The 26,166-nt window shown below is 38.4% G+C and overlaps 1 protein-coding gene across 2 annotated transcripts in view; it reads left to right on the top strand.

The window, feature by feature from the left end:
* The window catches only part of pemt (phosphatidylethanolamine N-methyltransferase), a 75,217-nt gene that overhangs the window by 24,222 nt on the left and 24,829 nt on the right, over positions 1-26,166 (top strand). The window contains exons 3-4 of one of the 2 annotated variants that reach the window (XM_017416242.3): positions 7,825-7,940; positions 22,481-22,626. In XM_017416242.3, the coding sequence (XP_017271731.1) occupies positions 7,825-7,940; positions 22,481-22,626 (262 nt within the window). Of the gene's footprint in view, positions 1-7,824; positions 7,941-9,091; positions 11,154-22,480; positions 22,627-26,166 lie in introns of those variants that run through there. The other variant, XM_017416243.3, reaches the window with a different exon arrangement.

The following is a 26,166-nucleotide window of genomic DNA, read 5'->3' as shown; positions in this document are numbered from 1 at the left end:
TTACAAAGCACATGCAGCTCAGCTACTACCAAACCAAATTTTAGCTCAGTATCTGTAAAATTGAAAAGGTAGCTCAGCTGTGGAAGCCATCTTAAATGGGGTTTACTCTTATAGTTAATTAGTTGTGATTTTCATCCAACTCTCTGAGTGTTATATTAAAATCTGCACGCTGATTCATGAGATAGCTTGCTAGCACGACAAACAAACACACAGACACGGCAGAAACATTCCTGACCCTTTGCCTTTGGCAGCAAGCTGTAACTAGTTTTTAAGGAGCATCCCGTGTGAGGACGTTAGCTGTTACCCATCATTTGGTTAATTAACTCAGGGGCCACAAGGACTCAAACCTGCATCAAATTTCTGGTTTGACTTCATCTGCTTTCTTTTTCTTGTCTTTTCAAAAAGCAATTGACCAAGCAGCACATTATTACCACTTATTAGTCTGGAGTGCAAACTGCAGCCATGGCTACTTAGTCGGTCAGTAGGTTTACATTCTTTGATCACGGTTGATAACCACTGAGGTTGTGGACATCAAAATTTGGACACATTTAACTGTTCAATCATTACAAGTCATTCAAGTTTGCTCAAATGCATACAGTTTCTTTTTTCTGCCTCCAACAGCACTAATTTGAAAGACAGGTCTTAGTTTTCACATTCCGCCTACTGACAGGTACCGTTATTACTTTTCAGTTCTTGTCAATGCTTGAAATGTTATGATTAATCACTGTACAGGCTCAAGCTGGAGTAAAAAAAAAAAATTATTGTCCATGCAGCTGAGTGTTTTTAGTATATTTGAGTAGTTATTAGGCAGTGGTGGTAGCAGAAGTACAATGCAGTGAAGGAGCTTTGGTTTATTCATTTAGTACGTGTTAAAAGAGCTCTCGGGTCTCAAGCATTGCGAGTGAGGCACTCGCATTTCAACGATTTCACGCCCTCACACACCACACGATGTTTCCTTGCACTGAGAGGTGATTAAGCTCAACGCTCAGAATTAATCAGCTGAATAGAATGAATGGATGAAGTAAGTCAAGACTTGAGTTAGCAACCTATCAGCCAATCAGAAAATAGTATTTCCTTTTACCGGGTGAAGTCTGAGCCCAGCAATATACATACAGACCTATTCTATTCATGTAATTGTCTAAAATGCCATGATCATATAATGTGTTTGTCACATACATGCAGTTTAGGTTATGGTTTATCTTAGAGATTATGTGTGGAACAGGGAAGGTAATTGTGCTCAGTGTGTTTGCGTCACTATGTTGAAGATGCTTAAAGGTTTTTTTCTTAAGTTAATCAGCTGCAGGTCAGGCAGCAGGAGCTGTAAAAGAAGTTTCTGCTGATGCTTCAGAGGCACCGTTCTGATTGGTGAAGAGTAGAGATTTTTATCCTGCAGCTCTGGTTAAATTGTTGTGAAATATTTTAGTTTTTATGTTACTGCCTCTTTACAAGTTATTGTCTTTGTAAGGTAAAAAGGTTGTTATAGATTCACGAGTAAGGCCAAAGATTTTACAAGTCTGTGCATACTAGACAGTAATCAGAAACAAAAATGAAACAAACAAAAAAAGAACAGTTATTTTTACTTTTTTTTTGTTGTTGTTGTGGAGAAATAATAGCAGCTGGAGCAAGCCTTGATAGCTGTTTAACATATTTCATATGGCGAAACAGCTTGTTGGGGGGGAAAAAACGTGTCTATATTCACAGACCACTTGCAGAGACTTGGTCTTGTGATCCTGAGGCTACAGGTTCGAGCACAGGAGGCTTCGGGAAGGGCAGCCGGCATAAAACACTTGCCAAATTTTCTGTGTGAGTTAACTCGCTGAGGTGACCCTGGACATCTGCCTCCATGAAGGGGTCACAATAAGAAACCTAGTTTTGGGATGATGATGATCATAACTAGAATCAGCCTCCTGTCAATAACAGAAGTGGCATTTCAGAATCGATCTCAAAGAACTTCAAATAAAAAGAAGTGTGTTTTTATTTTTTTGTCATGAAAATGCCCCATTTGTTTACATGGAAGGGCAGGACTTATTGTAGAAATTGTACTGCAGCTAACCCAGTAGGGGGCCTTTCAGGTACTACCATACCAAATTTTAGCTCAATATCTCGGCAACTGAACGCTGACAGCCATTTTTCTTTTTTTTTTTTAGTTGGCTAACCGTTGGCTCTTGAATCAAATCGACTTCAAAAGTTACCTTTCTAAGAGTACTACAACCTCAAACTTTAGCTGAGTATCTGTATCTGACTGAGTTAAAAGCAGTTTTGTGTTGGCTAAATTCAGTGGCAAAGCTTTAGTTAATAACCTTAGTTAATGACAAAGTTTTAAGCAAAGATCTCAGAATGAATAGCACTCAGAGTATGTGTTGGGAATGACTCATGATAACTACCACATCAACACACACAGACGCAGGCAAAAACATTATCACCCTTTCACATTCGACAGCAGGTAATAACAGTGAAAATAATGGCAAACTATGAGTTGGTAAATTGAATTTTTTGCCAAATTCTGAATAAATTCAAGATAATTTTTATTTAGGTATTTCTTTTTGTACTTCAAGCACTTGATCCAGAGATGTTCTTGTTCTCTTCTCCTTATTACCCGTATTACTTGGCTGTGCTTGTGTGCAGATTGTTCTCCTTTAAACGAAGCTGTACATTAATACAGTCGATAAACCATCAGGTGCTGATTAGGAATCAGAGTCCAATGTTGGATCCCTGGAGGGTTTGAAAATGAACACAACTTAAAAGAGTCTTGGTCACTCTTTAATATTACATAAGTTTTACTTTGGGTTCACTTGTCACTCTTTTTTTCCCTTTTAAACAAGTGTGTAATTAGTTAATGATGACTTAGCTATAGTTTCCTATTTGTGCTGCTCAGATGTTCTTTCATCTAACAGATGTTTGATGACCACGTTCTCAAATTTCTTCCCACTGTGCTGGCTTTAGGACTGGCGCCTGCATCTAAGATATAAATGGGCTGATGGAGATGCAGGAGGAGCTTGTTAAGACTTTATTGAATTTATCCTGAAGAGCTGCTTGTTCTGCCAATATGGCGCCACTCCCTGCCTCATCTGCGCCTTCTGTCATTTGGCTTGATTGGTTTGACGGCATCATCAGTGGTCTGTCTGCAGAACACCTGAGTATTTTTAGCGCACTCCATCATCCTGGGGATGGCTGTAAATGATTTCAAAGATGATGTGCGAGGTTGTCGTCCCATCCCTGGCTCGGAATACAGCGTAAGGGCAAAAATGGCCTTCCATTATAAGGGGTGGAGGGTGCTAGCTGTAGTTCCCAGAGTGCAAAATAATGTGCTGTCAGGTTGGAGGATAATTCCCATAGAATTCTTCTTACATACATCTGATAGGTGTTGAGACGGGATGAGAAGAAAAATGTGTGATTTCTCTGCTCCAGTTTCAGTTTTCTTCAGATCTCCAGCTCTGTTGTGTTACAGCCTGCCTCAAATATCATCCCTATGTAGCCATAAATAGATCTGGAGCAAACCAATCAGTTTACAACTTTAAAAAAAAACCTGATTCGCCTGGGATCTCAACTCTGCACGGGCGACCACAACTTTCAAAGCTGTTAGGCAGTGAGAAAAAAAGGTCTATGATCAGTTTCCAACTTTAAAAAAAAAAAATAATAATAATAATGTGCATATTCAGTTACAAAAGTGAAAAGGTTGTTTTATGACTCCATAGTGGGGTTAATTACTCTTCTTGGCTTCTCTCCACTGGCTTCCTATCTGTTTCCAGATTGATTTTAAGGTTTTACTGCTTGCGTTTGAAGGTTTAAATCAGTGGTGTTCAACGCTGGTCCTGGAGGGCCACTATCCTGCATGTTTGAGGTGTTTCTCTGTTTTGACACACCTGATGTGAATGACTGACAGATTAACAGGCTTCTGCTGAACTCACAGACCTGAAACGAGACAGAACACTTGAACTCTTACGTTTGCAGCTACACCTATAGCAGCCCAAGGCAACGCTTACGGTAAGATTTATCAAAAAGGAAAGCTTTAAGGCAAGTCTTAGAAGTAGGTAAGGGTGTCAGCCTCAGACAAAATTTGGAAGCTGGTTTTACAGGAGAGGAGTCTGATAACAGAATGCTCTGCCTCCTATTCTACTTTTAGAAACTCTATGGACACACACAAAATAAACGTTTAAATTAAGATTTTTATCCACTTGCTGCACTTGATGACTAGCTGTATACCCCAAGAGCTCGAATGCTCCAACATATGCTTTCAGCTATGCATACTAACCTCTCCATACACAGTTGTCATTAGCAGAACAGTTGAGTTTCTCCAACATGAACGTTGAAGCGATCGAGACTTACAGTTCGAAGACAGAAGAGTCTGCAGATGGAAGCTCTTCAGACTGGTACCAGCTTCTTTGTCTGGATCTCAACACATACCACGAGTTTAATGAACAGGAATAACAATGCCCCAAGTTTTAAAATGCCACGCAGTGACATTAAAGCACTTTGCGTCATCATTTCTGCTTTCCCCCTAACCTGCTATCTGCAAGGCTAATCGTTAATTACTCCCTCCGTTGTAGCTGCCTTTGTTCTGGGTTTCTGTGCACCGCTGTGTGTCAGAACCCCACGGAGCGGACTCTGATGTAATCAACATGTGCATGTAAGTCTGGGGCTGAGAGGGTTGTCAGCCACTGAGCCTTAATTACACATCAGCCTCCTCTTAACATGCAGGAAGAGATGGAAGGTGAGAGTAAGTAAGCTCTGATTTAAAAAAAAAAAATAAAAGAAAGAAAAGAAAACAGAACCTGGGTTGAAGAGAAACATAAAGGATCCTAAAGCTGTAATTTATTCAACAGATGCCTTGAAGATCTAAAGATAGCTATAGATTGTTTTTGTTTTTTTTAGTTTATTTGATAAAGCTTCCTGAACAACCTCTGGCTGCGTTTGAGCAGCTACTTTTTGAGTAGGTGCACTTGAGACGCACTTCATACCTGATTCAATAAATTCTTTTCTTTCCCCCATGAAAAGTTTGTTTCCGCTCACCTTTATTCCTCCTTTCATTCTAATACAATTTTTTTTTTTTTTTTCTGCCTGACTCTGAACATAGAGAAGCCGTTGTCACGGCACCATTTGTGTCCTTCTTCTATGCTCCGTTTAACTGTCATGTACGCACTTCCCCGCAGCCTACAGTCAGAAAGTAGTTTGACATCTGTCTCACTTCATAAAGAACTGTTCACCATATAAATAGACAGGTCAGATGGCCTTTTTTTTTGTTGCATAACGGATAAAATTTGCATTCTGTGAATTTGCAGCTTTCATTCATTTCATTTCATTTCAGCGTCTCCTGCACAGTGTTAGGGCTGCTGGAGTATGGGAAAATATAATCACAATTAATTGGTTAATATCAAAATTACTCTTTGAGAAACATTGATTTAACTGAAATTAAAAACAGTAAATTGCCTTGAATGTGAAATTTTCTTTCATATCTTCCTGTTGAAGTTTTATAAGAACCAACCAAGTATTTATTTAAATGTAAATGAATAAAATGTTTAACCAGTAAAAAATTCATAATTACAATGTTAAAATGAAATTTTCAATTTATTTTTCTAATTGCCATGTTTTATGATGTAACATTTTTCACCTAAAAAATATTTAAAAAAAAACAATAATAATCAATAATTAAATGGGGAAATATCTGATCTTATAAATGGTGACAAAATTCACAAACATCAAACAGTTTTTTTAGCTGAATGTAAAGAAGCAGAATACTAGCTACAATCTAAAGAGAGTAAAACACTGGCTGAAAGCTAAAAGTAGCAAAATTGTAGGAAAAAGCTAAATGTAATGTAAGAGAACTAAATTAAAGGAAACTCATTGAAGCAGAGTTGAAAAATTGAAGAGATCTCCATGTATTTCTATGGGGGAAATATTTGTAACCAAAATTAAATATTTTGAAAAGTGTAAAAGTTACAAAAACACAAATTCATAGGGCACATCTCCTGAATGAGTTGAACATTTTGATAAATGATTACCTACGATAACACAAAGTATGCAGAAGTAGTTTGTAAGTAGGTTGGGGAAATCTGCAAGCCCAACAGATATGTACTTTGTGTGGCAAACTAAAGAGAATTTCAAAATCAGTCTTTTTCTATTGCTAATAAGGAATTAAAAAATTAGCAACAAGCGCTACTCAGAGGACTGCACAGCCAGGATTTGAACCTCAGACCACCCAGTCTATACCACCATGAAGCCCAACACTACCTACACAAAACACTATTTATTTGAGTATAAATGTCAAAGCAGGCTGAATGAAAGCAGTTAAAAGAGTTTAGCAGCAGGAGTAATAATGTGCAGGAGTTATGAATGGCTTTGTGAATGGCAAGCTCAACTAAGAAAGATAACGGAAATGAATCACTGAATCAAATGCTCCAAGTTATTGTGGAAAAAGGATTTTGAAGAAGTGAAAACTTCACAAAAAGACCAAGGTTACAATTGAGTAGTGGGCACTTTGAGTCAAAGTGAAACATTTTGTTGTGACATTTTTTTCTTGTTAATGGCAACTGAGCAGTGACTTCTTGCTACTTGTAGTGTTTTAGCATTATTTTAGCTTTGAAAGCCTGACCCCTCTCATCCTTTTTTGTGTGTGCTTGCTTAGGGTTGGTTAGAGGTGTGATGAAGTAAAAGTTAGCCTTGTGCCTTCAATTAAATTAGCTAAGGAAGTGAAGGTTTACCATTGGGGGGGGGCGAGACCAGAGCAAATACCAGTGTGGATATTGAATTTAAATGCTTTAGCGGAGGAAAACAACAAATAAATGGCTTCAGGTCAGTTTGGACTTATGCCAAGTTACCACAGTTTTCTTAGTACTCAAATGGCAGCTGCCCCAACCTTGATGGTTTAATCTGTCAGAGTACCTTTCAAGATGAAACTAAGCCTACTTGCACTGTTGCTATTATTGTCATCATTATTATTATTATCATTATCAGCACTGTTAGGTCTGGGCTTTGGGGCTGTAGTCACAGTTGTTTTTTAAATAACCCCGGTTCTGAAGACGGAAGAAATTTTAAAATTCAGTTCTATTATAATCAGTTATGAAGCTACTAGAATAATGTGACAATTTATTATGTTTACCTAAACACAAAAGCAGGCATTGGCATTTGCTTTAAGAAACCTGAACTATCAAGAGTGTGCCTGGCACATGTATTTTACTCACCCTGTTCAAGGAAATACGAGTACACAATCAGCAAGTAATTGTTGTCACATCGTGTTGGGTGGACATCTCCAACAATCTATTTTCTGTCCCCCTGCAATCCGGCTCAGCGTTGTGTTGGGCTAGTACCTAATCTCTAGAAGACGACCAGTAAAAGGTGCAGTACACTAGGTTGTTGCAGGTATTGGAAGTTTTTTTTTTTTCTGACCCTTTTTTTTGAGGACAAATTTATAAAAATAAACATCACCGTGGACCATATCCATTCATTTTCTAAACCTGCTCGTTCCAGAGAGTTGCAGGCATCTGGCGCCTGCAATGATAAGTACATCTGTTATGCTACTGCTGCGTACAAAATGGTAATTACTTTGTATGAAATGGCAACTGCCAAGTAAGAGGTACAATTTAACCAGTACCCCCTCAAAAGGACTACTGCTGTTCTGTTTTCATGTGTAAACTTTCATTTCTTTGCAAACATACACTCTTTATAAATGACTTCCAAGTCAATGTTGTGTTTTCAGCTAACTATTCAGTGTCAAAACCTTAATCATTTATTAAGTCACCAAATTAAAAAAAAAAACGTTTGTCAGTGATTTAGTTTCTGAACACCGTTGTCTGACAGTGTGCTTTTTGTCTCGGTGCCATGTTTCAGGTGGCGAGATGGGAGCATCACACCCGGGGACTCTCCCGGCTCTTTGGTAGCCCCTACCTGGCCTGTTACAGTCTGGGCTTCGTCATCATCCTGCTCAATGTTTTCCGCAGCCACAGGTAAAAGCACACAATTCCTTTTTTTTTTTTTATTTGTATTGCCTGCCGCCATAAAAAGCAGGTAATCATATAGGTTTTTGTCTATTTGTCTGGTAATAAAATATGCCCTGAGTCATTGGATTCACTGGCTGGATTTTTGTTAACAAATTAATCATTGGAGGCACATTTAAAAATAACTTCTTGGAGTCCACCCAATTGCAGCAATGATGCTGCTGTTGTGGTAGTAGCTGAGTGTTATCCCCAAGACTTCAAGCACTAACAGATCCGTCTTTGTTTAAAACTTTGGCATGCAGGGTCGCAGGCGATATGCATTCAAGAAATGCTAGCTTCTTCTTTTTGTCTGTTTTAAAACGGATAAAATCAAATTTTTCGGTCTTACTTAATGTATAAGTACTTTCCCCAAAATATCTGGTCTACAAGTTTGTTTTTTAAAACTACTGTGTAAAATTAATTTGGGAACAGCCTAATATGCATTAAAAGCCAAACCATTAAACACTTATTTGCCACTTTACCACGCCAGATTTTAGCTCAGTATCTGTTAAAATTGAATGTTGCGCTACACATCTCGTGCCAAGGTTTTGTTTTACAGCTAATCACTTTGAATTAAGTTCCCTACATTTTCCACAACTGCATTGTTTTTAATTTTAAAACCACTTACGCTGCGATTGACATAAAGCTTGACAACTACTGGTTTTCACAAGTTTCTCCCTGTTCTTCAAAATAAGACCATTTATCACTCTCCCTGCTTATCTGCTTATTCACTATACTTTTCAGGGCATTATTATTATTCCCATAGAGCAATTGGATTCACAGCTGGCAGCACTGTATAAACAGAAGAATCATAACTGCAAGTTTTACACCTCTTATTTCATCTTATGTTCTTGTCACTGATGTTTTACCAGAAGAGGATAAACTCGTTATCGCCTTAAAGGCCTCAAATCTTTCCACCTGTTATGTGTTTATATTAAAACTCTGTAGATTCCTTGCACACGTATACAACTGATTCCCAAACTAAAATTCAAAATAAAAGCCTTTCATCTCAGTTAAGCGAAAGTTGCTTTTGCTCTGCTTTGCAAACATAAATATTTTGGGTTTTCCACAATTTCTGTAAAACGCAGGACTTTTTTTTTTTTCCTTCTCGTTTTCTTCAGGTGCTCCTCCTCTTCTCGCTCTTCCTTCCATCTGTTTGGCCTTATTTCTTGCTTCCTCTTCATCCGTGCCCACAGTTCTGCATGTGCCAGCGTCACCCCCACGTGTGCCACTGTTTCAGCTCCGATTGGAAGGGCATACTCCCACACCTCCCTCTTTTGGATCAAAATGATGACAAAGCACCCTCAATATAACCACAAATATACAGTACACCACTGCACAACGTTTCTCTTTTGTTTGTTTTTCTTTAAAAGCGTGCGTGAGATGTCTGTTGCTGAGAAACAATTTCTGAAACCAGCTGCTTGTTACAATTTTTGTGCTCATAAAGGGAATTATCAACACTCTGTGGAACACACTGAAGTTAAATATAGAAGAATATAACAAACCACAAAGCAATCCACAATCTCCCAGCGACAGAAAGTGTGAATTAAATGAATAATAGTTTTAATACTGTCTTATTAAAGTCACCCAAGTGAAAACCTTCATATCCTTGAGCAGAAAGGGTTTAGGTCCCCTGTGGTATGTAATATCAAAAACTGGCAAAAGGACAAAGTTTAACATCAGATTAAATCAAACTTATTTATATAGCACATTTAAAACAGTTGGTCAAAGTGCTACACGCAAAAACAACAAATTACAAATAACAATTAAGAAAACAAACACATAGGACAAAATAAAAAACATAAAAACAGCCCATTCCTCAAATCCCATGCTGTATTAAAAGCCAGTGAGGACAAATGTGTTTTAAGAAGAGATTTAAAGACACCAAGAGTTGAAGCCTGTCTAATATGAAGGGGCAGCTGGTTCCACAGTTTAGGAGCTACAACTGAAAAGGCCCGATCACCTCTGTGGACCGGCCTGGACCTCGGGACAACTGAACACAAATGATTTAGATCTGAGGGATCTATAGGGCACTTAAGGCTGTAGGAGATCAGACAGGTGACCAGGAGCTGGCCCATTCAGGGCCTTGAAGACCAACAATAAAACTTGAAAATCAATTCTCAAACGAACAGGGAGCCAGTGAAGGGCAGCGAGCACTGGGGAGATATGTTCACGCTTTTTTGCTCATGTTAAGAGACGAGCTGCAGCGTTCTGAACCAACTGCAGTCGTGAGAGGCCGGCCTGGCTGACACCAACATGCAAAGAATTACAATAATCTAGTTGGGAGCTAATGAAAGCATTAATCACCTGTTCAAAGTCAATGAAACGATAGGAATGGTTTCACTTTAGATAAAAGTCTCAGTTTAAAAAAGGATATTTGTGCTACGAAGCTAATCTGTTTCTCAAAGTAAAAATTTGAATCACCCCAAAATCTTAAACATGAGGTTTTGCAAATTGCCCTAGGCTACCTAGATCTAGAGGAGAAGAAGCACTACAATAGAAGATGTTCATTTACGGGGTTTATTCGTTGGTCGATTCTTGCACAATCTTTTGTACATTCTGTTTCAAACCTTTGAAGCATTTACACACAGCTTTCCCAGTTTGGCCTAATTTTTGTTTAGCAAATAATGAAATGGTGGAATCTGCTGTTTGTTTGGTTTGTTGTTTTTTTGTGCACTTGAGGTTAGCTTTAAATAGAACCTGCTAATTTTTTTTATTATGTCCTGATACATAAAACCTTACAACTGAAAGAGAACAGACTTTCTTTTTTCCCGTGACCGTAGGTTAGCTAAAAGGGCAGGTGTCAGGCCCGGCTGACAATGAAACTTCCAACACGATGAGTCCGAATTGTTTGGACTCATAAAGCTAACAGTAAAACAACAAATGCGTATAGGAAAGGCATGTAGAGAAACGCTTGAAAAAAAACATTCGCAAGCATGTTTTATTTTTAGATGAGGACATGTGGAGGAACAAACATAAATCAACTTGCGCAGCTGGATTCCAATATAGATTTAAAAAGCAAAAGCATGTGTGTGCACAGTTATATGAGCCTGATTAATATTATGTTTTATGTGTGCATGTGCACTTTTATATTTCCCACTCGTATAATAGAGACTGTGGGCATCCTGTCTCTGCAGTCACGCTGCATTCAAATGAATTTAATTAAACTGAACTCTATTGAAATTAATTGGCCTCAAATTCTTCTTGAAATAAAGGTTCCGGCATACTCCATAAGAAGTCACAAAGTCGGTTCGTGGTCACGTGGTTGCGAGACATTTATTTCCACACACCTTTCATCGTCCACGAGACACTTGGATCAGAACTCCCGGGAAGCTCCTCCCTCCTCCTACAGCGTTAAAACAGGTTTCTTCCCACTGGTTTCTCAACTCTCCTGTATTTGTACGAATTTTTACTTCCCTTACTGCAACCAGACGTGTTTATTAAACCGACTGAGACAGTACACGCTGTTTGGCAGTTGCAAATTTGACGGTGCACAATAATGAGCAAATGAAGGGAACGTGTCGCTATGCCGCCCAGCTGAGGCCCACTTCCTCTCAGCCACCACAGCCACGAAGAGCCGCCTGTGTCTCTGTGGTCTTTTTTAGTTGACAGGTTTCTAAGTTTTGCTGGAACAGCTGTAAAGACGGCTGCATTCTCTGACACCCTCCAGCTTCTTCTCAGCGGAGCAGCAAAAGCAAAATGTCTCCATTAAAGCTAACTTGCTTTTCCCCATAAACAACTTCTGACCAATCACACGACTCTTGGCGCAAACCCCTGTGAGAAAAAGGGGCGGACGAAGCTCCTACGAGAACAAAAATGACATATATTTTTCGTCACACAACCACGTGAATGAGAGCTGACTTTGTGACTTCTCATGGAGCATGAAAAGGCCTTAAGTCTGTTTACTTTTCATTGCACACTGACGTCACTTTTCTTATGAACAGGCAATAATTTTAGTTTTAATGTTGTTCTTTTTTATGTTTTTACCGTTTACTGCAGCTCATATTTAATGCTGTTTTAGAAACCATTGATTGTGCATCATTGATCAGTCCAAGTTGTTTAAAATCTGCTATAGAAAAAGTACAGCTTTGACACGACTTTTGAAATAAACTGAACCGAGTAGAGCTGATACATCTCAGACACCTTGGAGAGCTGGAGTTGAAATGCTACCTGTACGTTATTGTATAGCTGAACCGTAATCTTTTCATTTTTCAGAGCAGAGCTCCTTTCTTCATATTTCACACTGCTGTCTAGACAGGTTTTATTCAGCAGCGAGCTTAAGCGCCACAGATGTCAGTCACCCCCTGCCTGCTGCCTACAGTTGTGCTGACATTCTGGAAGAGGAAAAAAGTACAGCATCAGGTCTGCTCGCAGGTTGTTTTTTTTTAAACATAAAAGAAGAAAAATTTTTAATGTAGCACCATACTGATCTTTGTAGAGAAATTGAGACGTATTAAAAAGTGCAAAAGGGCACACACATCCAATACACGTGTCTAACTTTTTAGGATTACTGATGATAGTAACCAGTATTTTACAGATTGAGTCAGTACTATATTCAGTCGTGACTTTTCCTGAGATTTTTATCTGACTCTGAAGATCTCATCCTACCTTGAATTCCTCAAGATTGTTTAGTCCCGGAAATCGTTTGTATGTGTTCCTGAAAGAAAGCACCGTTTAATATTCTTTTCTCCATCGGCAACGGGTAGCTTGTTTAATTTCAATCACCAGTTATGAACAGTTTTCCCTCAGTGTCACACACAGGCGATAATCTCTTAAAAACTGGCAGATTAATTTTCTACTATTATGTGTGCCGCGTAATCATGATTGACGGTTGAAGAAGGCTTAACAAGATGAGCCACATTACTTTATTTGGTGATTAGAATGGGAATTGAATGGCCGTGCTGTTTAAATATTATGTAACGCTCATTGATTCTTGTCTTTGTCCAGTGCTGCTTCAGCAGGGTGGAGACTGGGCATTATGAAGCAGGACTGATTAGTATCACAGTGGCAGTTTGATTAGCTTCTTATGAAATATATAAAAACTATAAATGCAAGTAGGCACTCAGGCTTCGTCTAAAAGAATAATAGGACCAAAGGACGTTAATCACAATTTTAAATGAAGTGGTCTAAAGTAGTGATGGAAGATTTATCTTTTCAATTTTTCAAAATGTTGACATTGCCAGACATTAACATGTGCAGTAAAGAAAGACAAAACAGCAGACAGGTCTGCCCACAGCAGTACAAATGTGAAATAAACCTGCCAAGCAAATGACTGCCAAATCAACCCATCCATCCATCATTTCAGCTTATCCGTGGTCAGATTGTGGAGGCAACCGATCCAGGAGGGAAAACCAGACATCTCTCTCTCCTTAGGGACACTTTCCAACTCCTACAGAGAGGCTATATATTCCCTCCAGCTGGTGTGCCCTGGTGTCTCTTACCAGTGGGATGTGCCTGGAAAACCTCCAGAGAGAAGCACCCAGCTTTCCTAACCCCACCTCAGCTGACGTCTTTCGACGTGGGGGAGCAGCAGCTCTATTCTGAGCTCCCCCTGATAACGGAGCAGCTCACCTTATCTCTAAGGCTGAGCCCAGCCACCCAGTCATTTCAACAGTTTGTATCAAGGATCTCACTCTTTTGGTCAGGATTCATTCCTTGTGACCATAGGTGAGGGTTGGGGCCCCTCGAGACCAGTAAATTGACCATTACTCATGAACAACACTCCTGGATTCTTTAACTCTTCTGCTGGAGGAGTTTGAGTATCTGGTGCAACACAACAAAAAAACAGTATAAGGTGGAGAGAAATCACATTAAAGTAATGAAATAAGTCTGAAAAGACAAGCCCCTTCAGGTTCTAAAATCCCATTAAGACATCTGACTCAAATTATGACTTGCCTTGTTGTTGTTTCTTTCTTCCAGACAAAGCACTGCCAGTGTTGAAAACTTTAGTGAGGGAAAATGCATCTCATCAATTACCAGAGATATGAACGTTAGTGTTTAGTTATCAAATGGTTCAAACGGTACCATTTGCTTTACAATTTTTTTTGTAAAGCAAAGAAAGTTTGTGCACTTTAATTTATATGTGCCTTTTTGAGGTTTTCTTGTTGCATGTTTTTTTAGCATTAAGCTGATTAATTTTTAAGGACCATAAAGGTCCTGAATAATTGTCTCAAAAGGAAAGTCTTAATAAATTATTATTGCAGCTACCTTGTTCAAAAAAACCCATTTGTTTAACTTAATATTTAACGTATATTTGAGTCTACACTGGTGAATTTAAAGCCTTATAGAGTTGGATTAAATACTTCTGCAGTGATTTAAAGCCAATAATGAGAAATATTCTGTGCATTGTGTTACATTCATGAAATATCAAGATTTTAATACAGACCATCTTGCCCAGCCTGATAACTAGGTATAACATAGTGAAGGAAAACAAAGTTTTACATAATAAATATATTTGTCTGTAGGACAAATGAACAATGGAGCCCAAAATTGTGAGCAACAGATGCCCAGTGTAGAAATCAAAAGTATGCTCACATAAAAAAACAGGGCTCGAGGAACAATGAACAAAGAAAATGAGCAATTTTTTTTCTTAAGAATAACTACACTTATTATACCTTCCCGCTAGCAGGAAAGAGCTGCAGAGCCCTTTCTCTAAAAAAGAAAAGATGACTAACTCAGTTCTTTAAGAATGAACCCCACATTATTTAGGCCTTTTGCACGGCCCAAATAACCCTCTGGCCAGGATTGCAAGACCTCTCCCAGCGTTTTTTTTTTATTCTGCTCCTAATAAAAAGTCTGAAGAAACCTGTGTGATGCTACTTTCAGCAGAAAGACAGGAAGGGAAAAACCAAAAGGAAAAGCCACCACCACAAAAACACATTTGTCATAGCATGTAGTACTGTGTCAGTGTGATTCTTGATTCTTGTGGGATTTCAAACAACAATGAAAACAGTCAAAAGGTTGACCTAACCTTTGTGGCTCCACCAAAAAGCATCTGTTTCTAAAAGGAGCTTTTTTTTAGGACGGAATCGTGGCTTTACATGAGTCTGATGTGGTTTGACCTGCTACCAAGCAGATTAAAACGATGTGTTTGCTGCTCTAAGGCATCGGTAGAGGGATATGTAATTTTTCTTAATTGCTAAATTGACCTAATAAATACTAAGTGACTCACTTGTGTGCTGAGTGCGGACCGACACACAAATAGAAAAGCCAGATAAAATAAAGACCGTAGTGGGGACCCAGTTATATTTTTATCTGCTAACCAGATGCTCTCCGCTGTTTATGCTTCACTGTTGGCGCTCAGTAATATAATTACAACCCATTGCAGAAAATTAACTCTGGGTATTTAGTCCAATGCATTCGATGATGAGGCTAATCACATGGGTAGTATGGGTTTACAGATTTAGAAGTACTAAATATAAAAATGCTTCACTTTAATTCCTTCTGTTTATGTTCACATGTCAAGTACTAAAAATATAATATTCCAAAATGCAAATATAAAAAAAATACGATCAATGCTTAGAGAAAGCCAGCAAATTTTAAATTGGTTATATTTAATTGGTCGCTGCATAAAACTCTAGTTTGGGCAGCACTCACTGTTGAATGTCACACTTTCATGTCTTAAAACTTGTACAGGCAGTTGTTGTTGCTGTTGTTTAGTAAATTGTGTCCTTGAACATGTACAGTACCTTCTGTCTTACTCTTGCAAGGGTCTGTTCTATAGGTACAAAGCTGTGAGGCAAACCCCCTGGTGCTCACTGTGGCACAACTTTACTTTCTTTTGTAAGGGACAGAGTGTTCCCAAGCTGGTGTCAGCTGAATTCTGGGGTTTTACACACTGGTAAGGCTTAAAGCAATAATGTGGTGGATTAGTTTAAATACCTACAATCTGCTATTCAAAGCAACAGGCAGAACACACGAGAGGTGAAGAAGAGAGTTCAGCAGGGTGGGGTGGATGGAGATGAATGTCACGGGTGATTTGTGACAGAAGGCCAGCTGAAGGGGAGTAAAAGGGAAGGTAGTGAGACCTGCTGCAATGTACGGTTTGGAGATGTCAGCACTAATAAAAACATAGTAGGAAGTGGCAGAGATGAAGATGGTAAGACTTTTCATTGGGAGTGACGACAATGAACAGGATTAGAATTGAGTATATCAGAGGACAGCTCAGGCTGAGCGGTTTGGAGATAACAGCTGCGAGGACCCCTAAAGAGAGTGGACAAAAAAAGATTAATCAGCTAATAGCTAATAAAACCATGATTAAAGTGGTTGAAGAAAATTGTCTTTACATTACCGTCAGTTTTCCATTACACGGTTATTTACATGGAGTTCTGTGGTTATTTGCAAGCCTAAATAGTTGCAGCAAACAGAAGTATGTTAAAGAGCTGTGAACGCCACATAATAAATTATTGTTCATAACTTTTTCACAAAATCCTGTTTGAACGGATCAAAAGAAAATTATTTTAATGAAGATAATTACAAACAAAGAGCTGCAGTGTGAGGTTGGTTGTTTAGAAACCGAAATATATCAAAACCATTAATATTGCATTGATTGAACATGTACTGAAAAGCATTCGAGAGAAGGTTTTTTTATACATGACTTCACAATATATAATCACAATTAATGGTTTTATTCACCTTTTAAATAACACTATCTATAAGGCTTTCCATGATTTGCTTCTCTTTATATGCTTGCAAATGTTACCATTTTTTTCTTTGTAACTTATGATTAACTGACTGGATATCCTTGATCTTCTAGAATGACATGAAGGTCCTGCAATCAGGTGCAAAGCCAAGCAATGTTTTTGGTTCATTTAGAGATGTAGTAGAGTGCTGTATGAATGTGTGGATGGGTAAATGAGGGCACAGATTGTGTTGTTAAGCGCTTTCAGTAGCCTGGTTGGCTAGAAATAAACATTTAATTTAGTTACTATATGAAACTATGAAAATGGCTACAGTCTTGTCTAAGCTGTTTTAAAGCAAAATGGAACATGAGTCCTTGCGAATTTAAAAGTACTATAACATATTGCCATGTGGTGACCAGTTGCAGTCGTTTCTTCCTCTGGTTTCAGTGTGAATGTAGTTCTGCAGAGGTTATCAAAAGTGTCAAGCAGAGTGAGGGTGAGCTCATGAACACTTAAGGTTCTTACCACTGTAGTAAAGGTGCAGTGAAGGCACAGCTTACTGCTTTGGGATCAGCAGAACCACAGAAACCACAGAGAACCGCAGAGCACCACAGAGAACCGCAGTAGAACCACAGATAAACACAGCAGAACCACACAGAACCACAGAAACCACAGCAGGAGCCATGATGCTGAGGTGAACTTTTAACTGAGCACCTTTTTGACAAGAGGTATCAAAAATCTGCTCGAAATTGACGTGATCTGCAGCTTTGAGTATAAACTGTACCCTGGGGTACCAGACGTAAAACAAAACAGAATTTAAACTCTGGTTGTCTTTAGGGAACTTTAGACCACATGGTTTGCATGTTACCTAAAGACAAAAAATTGGGTCAAGAGCTTTACTTGAGCCCTTGAACCTCAGGCTGTTAAAGGTTGCCACCCTCCTCGCATTGGCCTTCTCTGGCATTCTTTCTGATTTTCGTTTAAATCAGTTGAATGAAATGTAGACTCTGGACCTGGATGGAAAATAGACAGCAAAAATCTGAAAGAGGAAGGTGATATTTTTAGTTTTTGTCTTGTTTTATGTTATATCTCTTTTTTCCATTTCAATGAGACTGAAGGAAAATCATGAATGTTTTGATATATTCTAAGAGTAGAGGATGTAGACCAAGGTCTTTTCAGTATGTCTGTGTTATATAGCACATCATAAATGCCAACACATAAGACCTTTCTACAACTACATAATTTATTATTTTATAAAGAAAGACAAAATGTTATGTAATTTACTCTGGAAAAAAAGACTGTGATAAAAATGTTTTTATACTAGAAAAAGAAGAAAAACTGTAAAAAAAAAAAAAAAAAGTTATCATTCAAAACTTGGTTGAAGCTCCACACTTAAAAACTAAAATCTGCGTACACTTTAGGATCACCAGGCTAGACCTTTGTGCTTTCTACCGTCCTCAGCTCTGCTGTAATTTAGCTTTTTGTGAAGGCGACTGTAACTCCCACACTGAAGCCTCCCACCTTGACCTTTACCAACCTCCTCCTCTCCCTCCCCGTTGTGCCATTTGGCTTTGTAATCAGACTTTTCATCTCTAATGCCTGTGACTTTTCGTCAGTTTGCTGTAATCTGTTAAGGCTGTAGAACATACACACCCACTTCTGCCAAAGGTCCGTGCAGCGTGCAAAAACTAGGGAAAGTTTTTCTACAATCAGCAGTGACTCATCATCCCCTGTTATGGTGGTCACTCACCCCATGCCCACATCTCCACCCCCACAGACCCCGTTTTCCATCTCTTTTCTAATCCAAATCCCAGCAGTGCATCTGTCCAGACCAGCTTATTTAACAGACATCCCAGAGGTGGCTCTTTGTGTTTGACGTGGCAGAACAACACACCACATCACATTACACTTCCTGGTTCCTTTAACAAAGGAAGAGCGCCATAAGAGTCACAGCACAGACCCCGTAACCCAGTTTTCTTCTATTAACCCCTAACCTAGTTTTGACTTGGGAGCCATTTTCATTACCAAGAAGCACACTGCATTCACAGCAAAACCCACACAGGTCCACGGACGTGTTCATGCTTACCCGTACGCACACAGACGCACAACTCATTTAAATCGACGAAGATATAGCTCTAAAACGCAGCAGACAAATGACGCAAAGTGGTGAAGCCCACAGCCTTGATAGAATTTAAAAATAACTTGGAATAAAAACGATGTACAGTAAAAAAAAGTCAAATTAGGAGTTAATCTATTGTCTTGTAATGAGGATAGTTTACACACAGAAAGAAAATAAAAACAAATGGAACAATTTTAGAAAATTTTACTTTTATATTGAATTGGAAATAGTCCAGTGACTTGATAGCAAACAAGCAAAAACTGGAATGGGGATTTGTTTACCACTATGATGTTTTGTACTTTTTTTCGATTTTTATTTGTGTGTTCAATGAAGAAGTGTAAATGATGTACATTATTGACAGCTTTTTTCCATTGTCCTATTTTAGAAGCACTGTGCAAATATAGATTTTAGATTTGTTAAAGAGTTTGATTTGGATAATTTGACTCCAATGTTTTATTCCTCAGTCAAAACCATCTGATTGGTCAAAGCAGATGAATGGTTGAATAATTCAAAAGAAGAAACAAGAAAAAACTGTCACACTTTATAGTCACACATCAGTTTTATTTGTCATCCATGTTTTATGTAGTAGATATGACAAGTTAAAAAGACCCCTTCACTTCCAGTTTCGAAAAGAAAAATCTGTGCTCAGATAAAATGGAGGTCGATGAGAGTCTGGGTGTGCACACCTTCCACTCTGGGGGAATTTAAGGGTACAGCAGTGAGAGACAAACTAGGGTGAATGAAGAAAAAAAAATGCCTATGTTTTGATGTATAAACTGTAAAAAAAAGTAAATTTTGTGGAATAAAGAGGATCTTGTTTGAAAGATTTTTTTATTTGGACAGTTTAGACAGCTCAAAAGTTAGTGTGATGTCATCTCACTATAAGTTGAAAATTCCCTTTTAAAAGTTTCAAAATGATAAAGCTTAAACTGCAATTTTGTAAGAAATGTTAAAGATATCAATCAACATGCCAGTTTGGTCGTGTAAAGTCCAACTTTTTGTGACTCATTTAAACTTGATGATTTGACTGTGGCTATGGAACTCCAAAGAGAACTGGTGTTTCTCACTCGTTTAACCAGAATCTCACTATGCATATAAAAAGATTTTGCAGATCTTACTGTTATTTTGTAAATATTGTCTACGCCTAGGATCTCCTGATCTCCTCATAGCATTCTCTTTCCAATTAGGCCTCATGTTTTGAAGCATTTTTTTGTGCAAGTTTTGCAGGAAGAGTAGCCATTTCAAAATTGCGACAAAAATGGAAGATTAATGGCTGAATTGTAATAAAAGTGCTTCGGTGCTTATGCAATTGGCACCCTTAATAAAACTTGTCTGGTCTGGAGTGTGAAGTGGTATACTCGGGTTTACATCACGGATTACTGAGCTACAGTTTTAGATCTCTGATTTAAATTGGGCTGATATTTAAATTAAAGTGTCTCGTGATTCACTGTATAAACGGCTCCTCCCCAGGTCGTGTTCTGATCGTATTTCATTGTCTAAGGTAAATACAGTAGCTATCCTTAAAACATCACATTTCAAGTTTTAATGGTTTAAGCTGCAAACTAAACAGAACTCTAGCAGTAAATGCTCTTGAGTTATTAAGATCTTTTCAAACAGGCTTCACTGAAACCAAACTGAGCACGTTTAAGGGCAGCCACCGAGCCTTTCATATTCTTTTGATCCAAGCATTGTAGGAGAACACTCAATCCAAATGAAAATGCTTTTACTGTACGACTTCTCTTACTCAACCCACGGCCCCTCACATCATCTGCAAAAAGCAAGTGGGAATGACGTTAGAAAAAGTTAAATGCCCTCTCATAAACAAGCACTCTCTCTTCTCTCTGAATCAGCCAACACACACACACACACACACACGATGCAAGGATGCATTAGAGGAGGTTGTGGGAGTCATGAAGTCTTTCTGTGCAGCTGCTGCAGCTGTTGTTTTCTGTTTTCCTTTTAATCCCAGAGACAGGTATCATGTTTCTAATTAAGAACAAGCTGTGTGCATTTGACCTGTAATGTCAACAAAATGCAGGTGGTTGCAGGTCTCACATACCCCTTTTTTCACAGATCAAAAAAAGCCTTCTAACCCCAGCTGATAGCAGGCTTTTAAGTGCAAAGGGAAAGTGTTTAATCAGCCTTTAGTCCTGCGCCAAATGACTGCTGTTGTGCTCGGGGTTAAGAGTGAGCATGACTCAGTTTTGCTTTACCCAAACACACACTCCTTGGCTGTAGCATCTTACATGCAGGCTCTGAAATCGTCAGTGACACGTTTAAACACTTGCAGCTCGCTGAGTCTCACCGTGTGAGGCTGAGTTCCACCATTCAGTCAAAAATAACTTGGTAAAAATTGCCTAATTATCTCAAAAAGTTGTGTTTATCACGAATTGTGGCCCAACACAGTATGAAGAAAGGACTGCAACAGAGAGAGTGAAAGGCGTTGGTAGTTTCTGTATATAAACCTAGATTTGGTACGCCTAAGAAAACTGAACCTCAACAACCTGTAATTGGCAATGAAAAAAAACATTTAACTATATTTGCTTATTTTATTTTTAGAGTTCTGATTTTCAGAATATCAATAGCATTGAGATATACACTCTGCGGCCGCTTTAATAGGTACACTTGTTCCATTGCTTGTTAACACATATAGCCAGAAAACTTTCAAAAAGATGCATTCAGGAGGCATCCAAATCAGATACCCGAACCACCTCACCTGACTCCTTTCTATGCGAAGTAGCAGCAGCTCAACTCCAAGCTCCCCCCCGTATGATGGAGCGCCTCACCCTATGTCTAAGGTTCAGCCCAACCACCGTATGAAGGAAGGTCATTTCAGCCACCTGGTTATAGATGAGGGCTGGAATGTAGATAGGCCAGTAAATTGAGAGCTTTGCTCAAACATGGTGTTTTTTATGGACAGCCGTTGCCTAGCATAGAAGTCTAATAACAGTTCGTCACTCAGGTTCAGATCAGGAAGGCCGTTCCTCCCAATCACCCCTTCCAGATAACGCAGTAATTGCCAACATGGGCACTGAAGTCACCCAGGAGAACAACAGAATTCCCAGATGGCACCCCTTCAAGGACATCATCCAGAGCTTCCAAAAAGGCCAGGTCATCTGAACTGCTGTTTGATGCAGAAGCACAAACAACAGTCAGAACCTTACCTCCTGCAGCTTGAAGCCACAAAGTGGCAACCTTCTCATTCACTGAGAAAAACTCCAACATGGAGGTGCTAAGCCAGGGGCTTGGGAGTATCTTCACACCCACCTGACGCCTCTCTCCCTGGGCAATTCCAGGGTAGAAAAGAGTCCAGCTCCTCTCCAAGAGTTGGGCTCCAGAGTCCAAGCTGTGCGTACAGGTGAGCCCAACTATATCTAGTTGGTATCACTCAACCTCACACACAAGCTCCAGCTCCTTACACGCCATTGAGGTGACATTCCATGTCCCTAAAGCAGGTTTATGCCACCAGGAATCAGCACGCCGGGTACCCTCCCTCATCTCCCACTTTGATATTGTGAATATTATTATAACATAGCCATTAAAATCGTGTGGTTTTTATAGCTAAATCATGTATTATTTAAATAACAGTTTTCATATGAGTTGTATTTTTGTTCTGAAATAGTTAGATAATGTGATACATTTTATGATCTTTGTTTGAAATTTTTGTTCTAATACCACAATACTATAAAATTGTGGTATTTCTGTTTAAGGTTACCATACCGCTAGACGCTCATACCAGCCCATGCCTATTTGTAATTGCTCTGCTACAGTATGACGGTGGCGATGAAGACCCAGGCCCGGTGGTTGGTGATGGAGCGGACGGATGTTTTCTATGCTGGGGTAGCTCTCATGGTGCTGGGAACTGTACTGGTGGTCAGCAGCTTCCTCGCTCTGGGATTCACAGGAACATTTTTAGGTGAGTTTCAAACACAATGTTAGTATCAGAGAAGCATTAAATCAGAGACAATTTGGTACCGATGATGAGTCAACACACTGGTGATGACACATACTGAACAGCATTTGTATCACAGGAAAAAGAAAGACTTGTAGAGTGGTTTTAGAAAAAGGTGGGTATTTGTTGGGCTGGAAAGTTCAAATGAAAAGAAATTAGTCACTTAAAAGTAGGATGGATGGATGATTCTTTTTATTATTATTATTTTAAAAAAATTAACTACACATACTTGTAAAATAAAAAAGAAGGCCTTTGAAAAAATATTTTGTAAACCAAAAACTGACTCACAGGCAGAAAGAGGAGATAACTAATAGATTTTTAACAATAAAAAAACCTTTTATGTCAGAAATCCGGTGGCCTTACAGGGCTGCTATGACAAATCTAAATAAATAAATTTTTAAAAAATTAACGCAAGAGAGAAAAAACAGGATCTGAAAACAATAGAAACCAAGGTGCTTTGAAAAAAAATAGAAGATTAAATTGGCACCATGCAGGTGAAGTCACTGGCAAACCAGCATCAGACATGTAGAAAAAGCAGAAAGAAATGTCACCTAGGAGGGTAAAAAATGAAACCAAGTTCTGGAAGATTTAACAAACCCACTGAGGACCCAAAAATTCAAAATTATGGAAATGAAAACAACAGAACACAAAACTAAACACAACAAAACTCTTGAACCTTGAATTTCATTGTGGCGATTATTTTTACAATGTGTCTCTGAAACACAACTTTTGAACAGTCTGGTTTTTTTATGCATGCTGTAATCACAGTCATTTTCAAATTCTTTCATGTTATTCAAATCTGAATAATAGATGCATGAGGTTTCATAAAAACTAAGTTCTCAATGGGTTTAGAGATGATATTTTTGTTCTCAGTCCTAAGATTTATTTTTAGTAATAAAGTTACATTTTAGGGTTTGGTTCTTTAATATATTATATTTTTCTGGTTGGCTGCATGTAAACTTTTTTTTTCCTTATCAAAAAGTGGGCTAGGGGTTAGTGAGTTTCAAAAGTATTCTTTACAACCTGGAATTTAAATAGATTTTCAATTTGATAAGTAATGAGCTACACAAAATACTCCAGATTAATGAAGTTAAAAAATTCTAAAAAGTGAAAAGTGGTGTGGACATATTGTTGATTGTTGGACACCAGCAGCATCCATCCAACCTGAAGGAGCCAGAGCAGTTTGGTCATAAAGAACAAACAAATATTCAAGTGGCTAGATGAATCAGCCATTCAAATTCATGTTGGTAAAGGCAGTGGTGTCAAACTTAGTTGCACGAGGGGGCCAAAATTAAAGACTTCATCCTAGCCAAGGGCCAATTCCGATCAGTATTTATTGAAAAATTACATAAATTAACTTAGGTTTTAGATGTAATATGTCAAAACAGTTGTATAGAAATATCAAATACCTTTTCCCAGTTGCATATTATATCGAATTAGGAACAAACAGACTTTAATTAACAAAGACAAATAGATCGAACTTAAAAATACATCATTAGCATTCTCCATTGAAACAGCTAAATTAACTCAACTCAAATATCTAATATTGTTTCTTGGCTGCAAATTCATCAACCAGAGTTTCATTGGTCCCATTTGGTGTTCTCTATTGCCCTTTCCATTACAAAAATCAAAGATTCAGAGAAAAAGAAACTTCATTTTTTGGCTTCAAGCTCACTGTCACAAGAATACTTCATTAATTAGGCTCAATTTTTTAAGCTAAATGAGAAACAATAGAAACTCAGTCTGTCACAAAACGAAGGGCCAGATCAAATAAAAATTTAAATGTTATCTTGGGGGGCCAGATAAAAGGTGACCAAGGCCCTGATCTGGCCTGTGGGCCTTGAGTTTGACACGTGTTGTAAGGCAAGAAATTGGTAAAAATGCCAAAGGGGGGGGGGGAGTACTTTTGCAGCCCACTGTAATTGTTCCTACTTGTACAGTCATGCAGTTTCAGAGTCATAAGTTACATTCTCTGTTGTCCTCTGCTGAAAGGCGGGCAATAATGTTTTTGCCTTTGTGAGTGGGTTTTTATGTTTGTCTGTTGTGTTAGGAAAATATCCCATGAACAAGTGGAAGAGTTTTAATAAAATTCTCCAAAGATAATCATTGGATGTGCATCTACAACTGATTAGTTTTTAGAGTCAGCTCGACTCAAGATGGCCGCCACAGCTAATTGACCTTAGCAAACACAGAAATATCTATAACTTCATCAACTTTGCAGATATTGAACTAAAATATTGCATGGTAGTAGCTGAGAGTCATCGCCAACAAATATTCTGACGACCACACATTGTATGAGATTTTTGCTTAAAACTCTTGGCATTAACTGTTGGTGTCAACGCTGTCTGTTTGTTAGCAAAATATCTCATGAACCACTGGGCAGGTTTTAATGAAACAATCAGAAAGTAATCACTGGATGTACACCTACAACTAATTAAGATTTGGAGTCACCTTGATTTAAGATGGTAACCACTGTCAGGGCACCTTAGCAAACAAAACATGTCTGTACTTCAACATTACAAATATCGAGCTAAAATTTGATGTGGTAGTAGCTGAGAGTTATTCACGACGCGTACTCAAAGTGCAGAGATTGTGCAAGCTCAGCGTTAGATGATCTTAGCTTTAAACTGGTATGAAAAGGTGATAGGCATTCCTTTAAGTAATGCTAGGACTTTAATTAAATATGATTTTACCTTCTATATGTATTACTGCATTAATGCCACCAGCAAACAAGTAATTGTACGTTTTTGTATTAAATATAGCTTTAAAAAACAAGCATTAGTTAAAGACAGATTGATAAATGTTACCTTTATCTGAACACAGACATGTAGGGCTCCAATGTGAAAAAAGACAAATAAAAAACGTTTTACTGGTTCAAACATTTCTTCACATTACTGTAACGCCAACAAAACGTTCTCATGTCCTTGTTTCTGCAATTTCCTTGTTTTGTGTTACTTAAATACACTTTGGTGTTGTTTCAAATGAACATTATGGCACATGTTGCCATAATGATCACGATGCATTGGTTTCTAGTTTCTAGGTCAGTCAGCCGAGTGACTCATATCCATGATCCAGATTGATTGTCTCACGTTCCGCACCAGGGTGGTCCGTCACTGGGCTGAAATCCCATCAGTTCATCACAAACGGGGACAGGAGGAATGACAGAGGATCTCCACGTGTTTCTTTGTAAATATCAGTTAGAATGAAATGTTGATGGGAGGTGAGATGGCCATGAACAAGAGTGTAGGTTTCCAATCCTTTACATATTACAAAGAGAGGAAGGCTGTACAGGTGAATGAAAAAATGAATTATCAATAAATTCTATGTGTATGTTCATGTGTTGGTAATGATCTACAAGGAGCAAATTATGGCATAGTAAAATGTGTTTTCTGACAAATATTTCTGATTTCAGCTGATAATTCAAACATGAGACATGAAGAATAGCAGCACAAATGATTTCATTGCTATGTCCAAGGCATCATGACTGGGCTCAACATGTCAGTA

Source organism: Kryptolebias marmoratus, linkage group LG17 (assembly GCF_001649575.2).
Source record: "Kryptolebias marmoratus isolate JLee-2015 linkage group LG17, ASM164957v2, whole genome shotgun sequence".
Classification (NCBI taxonomy): domain Eukaryota; kingdom Metazoa; phylum Chordata; class Actinopteri; order Cyprinodontiformes; family Rivulidae; genus Kryptolebias; species Kryptolebias marmoratus.
Note: the sequence above shows the minus strand (reverse complement) of the source record. Positions and strands in the feature narration are given on the sequence as shown.